The 11101-nt window shown below is 35.8% G+C and overlaps 1 protein-coding gene across 1 annotated transcript in view; it reads left to right on the forward strand.

Moving 5' to 3' along the window:
* The window catches only part of DNAH7 (dynein axonemal heavy chain 7), a 265553-nt gene that overhangs the window by 175650 nt on the left and 78802 nt on the right, over window positions 1-11101 (forward strand). The window contains exons 45-46 of the mRNA XM_027866000.1: window positions 538-671; window positions 1636-1971. Of these exons, the coding sequence (XP_027721801.1) occupies window positions 538-671; window positions 1636-1971 (470 nt within the window). The remainder of the gene's footprint in view (window positions 1-537; window positions 672-1635; window positions 1972-11101) is intronic.

Below are 11101 nucleotides of genomic sequence, written 5' to 3' on the forward strand. Positions count from 1 at the left end.
GAAATTGTTTCTCAAATAGCGCGGATGGAATGTAAATTTCTTAATTCATTTCCATATCAACAAGTCTGTCACTATAATTCAAGAGGGTTCATATAGTAAAGACACATTTAAAAAAAAACCTACCATCGGTGCTTTCTCTTGTCATTCTCTTGCCTCTTATTACTTATAATAGCCTTAAAATAAGAATTACCTAATATATTTAATTACGAGGAAATATTCCCAATCTAATTCTTTTGCTTCAATCATTGGAAGAGTTGTCAGCAATTACTAGTTTTTAAACAAGGATATGTTAGACCATCTTTATACTATCTCATTGGAAATGACATAAGTTTTTTAAAATATGGTCATGTCCCCTATAATTCCAATTCCTAAAAATAATTTTAAAGACCCATCCTTACATAAATTTCTAGGCTAAATGAAATATGCTTTGGGAAAGATCTTAAAAGTGTTTTATGAAGGGATTTGGTCAATAGAGAATATAGTTTTTATTGAAAGGAAGCCTAATGGTGGTGTTTTTGTAAAAACTTTCATTTATAGGTCACATTACTGAACTTTATGATAACTCCTGAAGGAATGCAAGATCAGCTTCTTGGAATTGTAGTAGCACGAGAGAGACCAGATCTTGAAGAAGAAAAGCAAGCCTTGATATTACAAGGCGCTGAAAACAAAAGGTTTCACATTTTGCTGACTATGAAATTTGCTTATCTTATAATGTAAAGTTAAAGTTTATTAAAATATACATTGAAGATAAGATCTCTTCTTTTAAATTGCACATGAAATTCTAAGTGGAAATGACTTATTAGAGTATCTCTGATTTTATAATAATCATTTAAAAATTGTGTTGTAAAAAATAGTTTACATGTCAGTTCTTTTATATGAATGATTAGAAAGAGTTGCCCAAATTTCAAGACAAGTGTATTTTCAGATACAATAATATTCGTTAGTGCAGAAGTTTAATTATTCATCACACAAATTTGATTTCCACAATTTAGAACTTATCTAAAATTATTTAATTTCACTCTATGTAAGAAATTAATATTTTAATTCAGACTATTTTGCCCCCACACAGCCATGCCACAGATTTTAGAATATACAATTGTTTGTTAGACCATCAAATAAAATATAAGGGAAGCAAATGGAGCTATATGATTTGTCTACTTTGTGTTCAGAACCTTTAATATGGGTAATAAGATTAGGATTTCTGACTTAGCAGCATGGTGCGATGGAAAGAGCACAGGGTGTGGTGTCACAAATAGGACCAGCTGTGTATCTAGGAGCAGGTCCCTTAACCTCATTGAGCTTCATTTTCCTCCTCAATAAGACTGTGCCAATAAATTTATTCCTGCCTAACTCACAGGAATGATGAGAGGAAAATACTTTTTACAAACTATAAAGTAATATACCAATGTGAGTTGTCATCATCATCATTATCATTCCAGTTATTATTTAAATTATCTCTATATGGAGTGGAATAGCTTGTCTTTGTTATATTTTTCAAGATAAGTGGATGTAAGAATGTAACATCAATCTTTACGAGACAAACTACATACTTTGTTACAAAAGAATGTATATTTTTTAAGAGTATATATGTAAAGTATTTTTTTCCTTCAATGAAATCCCTGCATTTTATTTTAGGCAGTTAAAAGAAATAGAAGACAAGATTTTAGAAGTTCTTTCATCTTCAGAAGGCAATATATTAGAAGACGAAACTGCTATTAAGATATTATCTTCCTCGAAGGCTTTAGCTAATGAGATTTCTGAGAAACAGGCAGTAGCTGAAGACACAGAGAGAAAGATTGATGACACCCGAATGGAATACCGTCCAATCGCCATTCATTCGTCAGTCCTGTTTTTCTCAATAGCAGATTTAGCTAACATTGAACCTATGTACCAGTACTCACTCACTTGGTTTATTAACCTTTTTATTCTGTCCATAGAAAATTCAGAGAAATCAGAAATTTTGCAGATAAGGTATGTGAGATGAATACTAATTAATTATTAATTAATGCATGTGTATCAGTATTTTGTAGCTTTCATTGTTATTTTGGTATTATGTTGGCATTTTGGTAGTTTCTCCAAAATGAACCTGATTAATTATTATCCCAGAAATAAACTTGGAATTTAGGAGCTGAACAGATATGTCCAAACTCAATCTGTTAAGCCATTCTTCAGTGAATCATTTGCAAATATATGTGCAATTCTAATAATAAAAGATCTCTAACTTATTGTTTCAAAATTTTGTTAATAATTATCAGTGACAAGTAGTACAGAAAAATATATGAACCTAGCACTCTAAGAGCTTACATTTTAAAAAAAAAAGTAAGATGCATACAAAGATATCTGTAAGTAAAAACCATACTTGGCAAGTGCAATTTTTATGAAAATTGATGATTTTATATATATTTTATATATATCTATGTTATATATATTTTATAGTATTAGTTCTTATTATCTTCTTTTTTAATGAATTTTTTTTTACCTTGAATGTTCTACATTTTGATCATTAACAACCTTTTTTAATTTTAAAAAGGATTAATTTAGAATTTATTTGTAATAAAATTAAAACTATTTTAAAGAGTTGCTATAGGAACATAACCAAAGATCCGTTAAGTGATTTTCATAGTTCAATATTGCACATTGTAAACATTTGTGATATTTTAAAATAATATTTAGCATGGAGATATCATTTAAAGAAACTATGTGAACTCTGTAATTCTCTTTTGTTGACTGGTTGTGTCAGTATGAAGTCACATACTTAAGTTTCCTGCCAAGTGTAAGCTTCAGTGAATACTAAGCTTAAAGATGCATATATAAAGTTAAGAAGTCTGTTGTAGAAATACAACATGTTAATCTCCATGTTAGTCTCAGGAAAGACTGATATGATATTTCTTCATATGTAATTTTTAAGTTTTTTTTTCTTTCCCAAGGAGCCTTTCACCTACCTAGAATTCTGAAGTTTTTTTTTAAACTAATAATATTTTAGCCATGATTATTTATTATTCTCCAACTGGTATAAAGTGAGAATGATAAATTCTGCACTGAAATGCCGTTATACAATTTTCATTTATGACTCATCTTTCTACTAAAATTATGTATACAGTATTGATAATCTTTCCCTTTCATCTAAGTCAGTTTATTGCTCTGTATGAAAATGTTGAAGGAATAACATGATCTTCATGGAGGAAATGTAGTAATGGATATGGGGCTCAAAAGTTCATACTTTTTGTTTGAGAATATTAACAATCCCTTTAGGTTATTCTTTATTCGACATGTTTCTGACAATCTTATGATTAACACGGACTAGTAGCAAAATTAGGAAAAAGAAAACTGACCTCTTAAAAAGAAAAAGTGTCTAGGCCTTTTTTGTTTCTACTCTAGTAAAGTGAAGAATAGAGGAATTTTTACATATATAACATATGTACATATATATAATTTTATTTGTATTGGTATATTATTTATATATATTATTATATATACATATATACATATACCTATTTGTGTCTCATGGTAGCCATCTCTAGGGGAGGAAGGGAGGTGGGAAGAAAAAAAAGAAAAAATTTGCATGATAGTTTTGTATATTTGAAAGGAATAGCACATTGTGCATAGTGAATTTGCAGTTTTATGTACAATCATCTTTTTAAAAATTAGTTATTTTTGTATTTTATTCTTATTTTCTGTTAAATATTTCTGTTACATTTTTTTCCAATTGTTTTTTAACATTTTTATTTAAAGTTTTGAGTTCCAAGTTCTGTCTCTCCCTCCCTCCCTTCCCTCTCCCCTTTCCTGAGATGGTAAGCAATCAGATATAAGTTATACATGTGCAATTATGTAAAACATTTCCATATTAGTCATTTTGTACAAGAAGACTAAAAAGAAAAAAAATTAAAGAAAAAAAGTGAAAAATAGTATTCTTCGGTCTGTATTCAATCAATATCAGTTCTTTCTCTGGAGTTTCATTATTAGTCCTTTGGGATTGTCTTGGATCATCGTATTGCTGAGAATAGTTAGTCATTCACAGTTCTTCATTGAACAATATTGCTGTTACAGTGTACAGTGTTCAGCTGATTCTGTTCATTTCACTATGCATCATTTCATTTAAGTCTTTCCAGGTTTTTCTGAAATCATCCTATTTGTCATTTCTTATAGCACAATAATATTCCATTACAATTATATACCAAGCTTGTTTAGCCGTTCCCCAATTGATGGGCACCCTTTGATTTCCAAATCTTAGCCACCACAAAAAGATCTGCTATAAATATTTTTGTACAAATAGGTCCTTTTCCATTTTTTTTGGATGTCTTTGGAATATAGACCTAGCAGTGGTATTGCTGGATCAAAGGGTATGCACAGTTTTATAGCCCGCTGGGCATAGTTCCAAATTGCTCTCCAGAATGGTTGGATCACTTCAAAACTCCACCCACTGAATATTAGCATCCCAGTTTTCCCACATCACCTCCAACATCTGGCATTTTCCTTTTTTGTCGTATTAGCTATAGGTCTGAGGTGGTACCTCAGAGTGGTTTTAATTTGCATTTTTCTGATCAATAATGTACAATTGGTTTCTTATTTTACTATGTTATGAAAATGGTTTTTCCCCATAAATTAAAAATGAAATTAAGAAAAGAAAAAATTAATAGCAATAAACCAGGAGTAAAAATGTATGTGTTTGATAGAATAAAGAGAATTAACGTGTTTTCCCTCTGTCAGCATAGTCAAAGGCTTATTTCTCTTCAGACAAAACCATTAAGACCTTTCCCCCTTTTTAAAATTAGCTATCTGCTTTTTGTTTTGTGATTTCTGGCTAGTACTCTAACTTGAAGATGAAATTAGAACTCATCCAACAAAAATAATGTCTCCATTAGAATTGCTTCACAGTATCTAAAATTTTAATATCAACAACAAAATTTAGCATTTCTCTGACTTGATGTGAGATCTGGTTCAAAATTAGAAATTGAACTAACTTGCCAGTGGCTAAAGTCTTTAAATAATATCTGTCAACAATCAGAACATTTTTTAATACTAATGTTCTCAAGCCAATGAATTATTTATTTCTCTTAATTAGGGATTTCCAGTATGTAGAACAAGGATTCAAAGTTAATTTTCAGAAAAGAAGTATGTATAATGAGAGCAATTTGCTATTTTACCAGGCCCAACATTTTTTCACTTCTTCCCATTTAGGAAAATGATTGGCTAAATAGACCTGTAGGTTAAGAACAGAGGTGTCAACACAAACTTCATTACTAATCTGCTTGTCTTTAACAGCCAATCAGTAGATGCTAGCCAGTTGAAAGATTTAGTTATACTATAGAGTGAGGAGCAGTGTGATTTAGTAGGTAGAGAACCTGGAGAACCAGGAATGCCTGGGTTCAAGTGGTATAGTAGGAAGGGCACTGGCTTTGGAATCAGAAGACCTGGATTCAAATTCCAACTCTGATGCTTATATTACTTTGGGCAAGCCACTTAACATCTTTAAGGTTCATCCCTTTCAGCTCTAGATTTCTGATCTGATTCCCTACCTCTGACCCCTATTGTCTATGTCTAATAGATGGTGGGTGAGTCACTAAAACTTTTAGTGTCCCAGGCAACTCTATGGTGAAAATTTGAGAGAAGATGCTGATCTGCATCACATTTCCCCTAAAAAAAAAAAGTATTGAGACCTTTTTTTAAAGGACAAAGAAGAAATAAACTTATACTTAGCCCTTTCAGAGAATAGAAAGCTAATATACTTTCAAAAACTCAGTGGGAATAGAGAGATCTTCACATAGTAAACTGATCAGGCATTTTACTGAACTGGGAATTAATTAGGCTTTATTATCAATCAGATGATGCTTTTCCTATAACCAGGTTTCTATTCTACCAAAAAGATTATTGTATTGTAATATAATATAAATATATAATATAAATAATGATTATTACAATAATATACTTGACCAGTAAGGGCTCTGCAATCTATTATAATAAGTTAACAGTCATTATAGGTAAGCCAAGTAAATGATAATTTTCATTGTTTAATTTGTGGGGCACAAGAATAGCCTGTCTACACCACAATTAGAGAGTGAGTCTTTTCAATTTTCATTTCATCTCAAGAAGTTCTTTCTTAGGATATAAATACCCCTGAAAGATAGTGTATCACGTACCTTGAGCGCCTCTGAAAACAGACTCAGAGAGTTGGAAGGGACCCAAGGATTATCTGGTGCAACTGGTGATTAAACAGAAATCCTCATCAAGTGATCTGAGTCTTCCCGGGCCCATTCTACTTGGAGACTTCTCATTCTTAGCAGTTTTTACCTTAACTAAAGATGAAATCTGCTTCTTTCAAATTCCTCTAAAATTTCCACCAGTGTCTCCTCATTCTACCATCTGGAGAACTGCTCACTTTAATTGAACGATCATTTCTTAAGTCTTCTCTGTGTAATGATAGGTAATATGATGTAGTAGATAGGGCTTCTGTTCTCACCTCTAGACTCTGTTCTCACCTCTAGCTTTTGCTAGCTATGTGACTTTAGACAAGTTACTTACACTTTCAGAACCTCATTGTCCCCGTCTATAAAATGGAGATGATAATTTTAATCATGGTACCTATTCCACAGTTGGGAGAGCTAGATGGTGCAGTGGATAGTGCTGGGCCTGGAGTCAGGAAGACTCATCTTCCTAAGTTCAAATCTGGCTTCAAACACTTACTATCTGAGTGACCCTAGGCAAGTATCTGCTTTCCTCAGTTTCTTCATCTGTAAAATGAGCTGGAGAAGGAAATGGCAAACCACTTCCACTGTCTCTGCCAAGAAAACCCCAGAGGGGTCATGAAGAATCAGACAAAACTGAAAATGACTCAACAACAACAATTCCACAGTTGTTGTGGGAATTAAATAATATATATGTAATAAAGAGGGGAGATGGGGATGCCAGACAAGCTAGGCTGCTGAGAGTGCATATAATATAGTTGATAGGTGATTAATTGATTTAGGGGAATCTCTCACCCTGTAAAATCATTAGATTTGTAAATTGAAGGGTATGTTAGTCAAGGGGGAAGGGAGAATATCACTTGTGCCACTGATGTGTGGCTGAGTTGGGCCAAGAGAAGGACCACAACAAGTGACGTTCTGTATATCTTGATCTTTTTTTATTTTTAGGCAATTGGGGTTAAGTGACTTGCCCAGGGTCACACAGCTAGTAAGTGTCAAGTGTTTGGTCTGAGGTTGGATTTGAACTCAGGTCTTCCTGATTTCAGGGTCAGTGCTCTATCCACTGCGCCACCTAACTGCCCCTGTATTCCTTAATTTTCAGAGTGGCATTAAATCCTGCTAAGAAAGTGCCATATCATTTGGACTTTTATTTTAGAAGTTAGCTCCAGGGGGCAGCTAGGTGGCACAGTAGATAGAGCACCGGCCCTGAAGTCAGGAGGACCTGAGTTCAAATCTGGCCTCAGACCAAACACTTGATGCTTACTAGCTATGTGACCCTGGGCAAGTCACTTAACCCCAATTGCCTTAAAAAAAAGAAGAAGAAGAAGAAGTTAGCTTCAAAATACTCCTCTTCCCATTGTGAAGAAAGATTGAACTTGCAATGCAGTCTCCAGTTCCCAGGTCCTTGGCTCACAAATTTATTCTACCTCATCTAGAGACTTTTGGTTCACTTTAGGCTGTTATTCTCTCTTCCCCAACCCCTGCCCTCATACTTAGGGACTTCAGCATACATGGTGACTATCCCTCAAAGATCTTAACCACTCAATTCCTCAACCTACTCACTTCTTATGACCTATTACTCCACTTCACTTCAGCCATACACAAAGATGGCCATGCCCCTGATCTTGCTGTCAGCCATAAATGTGCTGCCTCCAAGTTAAAGAATTTCAATATCCCCTTATCTGACTATAATCTGTTGGATCTCCACCTTTCCTTCTGCCTTTCCTTGCCAAACCTCTTCCATATCAGGACCTCTAATCCCTTCACCTCTCAGTTGTCTCTCAGGCTGTCTTCCTTGCACTAGCCACTCTTTCCTCCTTTCCCCATCTTGACTCCTTGGTGAACAGTTCAACTCCACACTGTCCTCTTGAGTCCCTGGCTTTCTTATCATATCATTGATTATGACCTGCTAAGCTTTAGCCTTGTATCACTCCCACCATGCTCTGCCTTTGCTTCTATATACATGCTGCTCAATGTAGGTGAAGAAAAACATACAACCCATCTGACTGTTGTTTAATCATTTCAGTTTTATCCAACTCTTTTTAACCCCATCTGAGGTTTTCTTGGCGAAGGAACTGGAGTAGTTTGCCATTTCCTTCTCTGGCTCATTTTACAAATGAAGAAACTGAGGCAAACAGGGTTAAGTGACTTGCCCAAGGTCACACAGCTAGTTTAAGTGTCTGAGGCCAGATCTGAATTCAGGAAGATGAGTCTTTCTAACTTCTGGTCCCACATTCTATTCGCTGCACCACCTAGCTGCCCTCCCCCCCTTCCCCTGCTACTTAGCTGTTCCCACCAGCAGGCTATTGCAATAGACCAGGCATGGGGTGATAAGGGCTTGCACTAGAGTAATTGCAGTGTCAGAAAAGAGAAGGGGTTGTATTAGAGATGTCGCAAAGGTGATTTTGACAGGCATTGGCCATAGCTTGGATAGGGATGGGGGGGAGAATGAGAGATCATGAGAGTCAGGGATGATGAGCCTGAGGGCCTAGGAAGATGGTGTTGTCCTTGATAACAGGAAGTTAGGAGATGGGGAAGGCTTAGAGAGAAAGATTGTGAGTTTCGTTTGAACATGTTTAGTTCTGACTGGGTCTGCTACAAATTTATGTTGTTGTTCAGTCATTTTTCATTCGTGTCTGACTCTTCATGACCTTATTTGGGGTTTTCTTGGCAGAGATACTGGTTTGCCGTTTTCTTCTCCAGCTCATTTTACAGATAGGGAAACTGAGGCAAACAGGGTTAAGTGACTTGTCTGGGGTCACACAGCCAATAAGTATCTGAGACCAGATCTGAGCTCGGGAAAATGTCTTCCTGACTCCAGGCCTGGCACTAAGTCCACTGTGCTACCTAGCTCAAATGGGCAATCTTTCCACACCTTCCTTATCAACTCACTATCTCATTCTTCACAGTGACTCTTCCACATCTTTTCATCCCTCAAATCTCATATGGCTCCCCCTATCCCCACCTCTTAGTTGAGAACCTTGCCTTTTATTTTATTGAGAAAGAGTGCCTTCTGCCACTATCTCCTCCTTTATCCTGTTCCACATTAAAAGGTGGACTTACTCCTTATCAAGGCCCAGCCCTACAGCTGCCTTTTGTGACTACTCCTTGAAAAGATCATCTACAATAAGTGCCTTCACTTACTCTCCTCCCACTTCTTAAATCCATACCATCCAGCTTTCTACTCCACAATTCCACTGAAACTGCTCTCTCCAAAGTTGCCAATGATCTCTTAATTGCCAAATCCACAAGCCTTTTCCCAATCCTCATTCTTCTTGACCTCCCTACCACCTTCAACACCGCCGATCATCTTCTTTTCCTTAATATTTTCTTCCCCCTAGGTTTTTAGAATGCCATGCTCTCCTGGTTCTCCTCTTACCCATCTGACCACTCCTCAGTATCCTTTGCTGGGTCCTCATCCAAGTCATAACCTCTAAAAGCAGGTGTCCCACAGGGTTCTTTCCTGGGCTCTCTACTCTTCTCCCTCAATATTATTTCACTTGGTGATTTCATAAGCTGCCGTGGATTTGATTACCATCTCTGTGCTAATGATTCTCAAATCAACTTATCTTGCCATACTTCTCTGCTTACCTCCAATCTCTCATTTCTAGTTGTTTCTCAGACATGTCAACCTAGATGTCCAGTAGACATCTTAAACTCAACATGTCCAAAAAAACCTCATAATCTTAACCCATAAACACTCCCCACCTTCTAACTTCCTTTTACAGTCAAGGGCAACACTATCTTCCTAGTCCCTTAGGCTCACAATTTAGATATCATCCTTGATTATTCATTATCTCTCTTCTTCCCTTTCTTCCTTGCTCCCCCCGCCCCCCACATCTAATCTGTGGTCATCAAAGTTACTTTTGCAACATCTCTAAAATACATCCCCTTCTCTTCTGTGACACTGTCACCTCTCTAGTGCAGGCCCTTATCACCTCATGCCTGGACTATTTCAATAGCCTGTTGGTGGGTCTGCCTGTCTCAAGTCTCTCCACACCTTAATCCATCCTCCATTCAGCTGCCGAAGTAATTTTCTTAAAGCAAAGATCTGACCATATAATCCCCTCCCTCCTCAATAAACTTCAGTGAATCCCTGCTATCTCCTGGATCAAATACAAAATCCTCTCTTTGGTCTTCTAAGTTCTTTGTAATCCAGCCCCACTCTGCCTTTACTTTTCACCATGCACTCTTTGATCTAATGACAGTGGCCTCCTTGCTGTTCCTCAAATATGACATTCCATTTTTTACCTCCTGAAATTTTCTCTAGCTGTCTCCCATGCCTGGAATGCTCTCCTTATCTCTGCCTACTGGATTCCTTCAAATCTCAATTAAAATCCCATTTAATACAGGAATTATCAGTGCACTCTTAATTCTAGTGCCTTCCTAAAAATTAGCTCCTATTTTTCATGTATATAGCTTCTTTATACGTATCTATTTGCTTGTTGTCTTCATTGTTAGACTTGGAGCTCCTTGAGGGTAGGGACTATTTCTTGCCTTTTTTTGTATCCCCAGCATTTAGTCCAGTGCCTGGTACATCGTAAGCACTTAATAAGTGTTTATTGACCGACTCTTACTACTATTTTTGTTTATCAACTTAAATTAGCTATGAAATGCTATTTCAGAATCACACCAAAGTGTTTGTGATCTTTTGGGGAAATTACTAACTTGTCATGTTTCTGAAGGACAAAAAAGCACTATTTCAACCACCTCAATTAATTTAATCTAAATCAGGGAATATAAACATTTCTTTTGTAAATATTGACAGGACTTTTTCTGGAATTAAAAAACATTTTTTTTCTTTTTTGCCAAAACTTGGAAATTTTTTGGAAGCAGAAAACAGTATTTCCTACTGGAATACTTCTCTTTCTAAATCCTACAGAGTAATAAGAAAGGTTTTTCCATTAACATGTCAAAAG

This window comes from Vombatus ursinus, unplaced genomic scaffold (genome assembly GCF_900497805.2).
Source record: "Vombatus ursinus unplaced genomic scaffold, bare-nosed wombat genome assembly UNPS02014779.1, whole genome shotgun sequence".
Classification (NCBI taxonomy): domain Eukaryota; kingdom Metazoa; phylum Chordata; class Mammalia; order Diprotodontia; family Vombatidae; genus Vombatus; species Vombatus ursinus.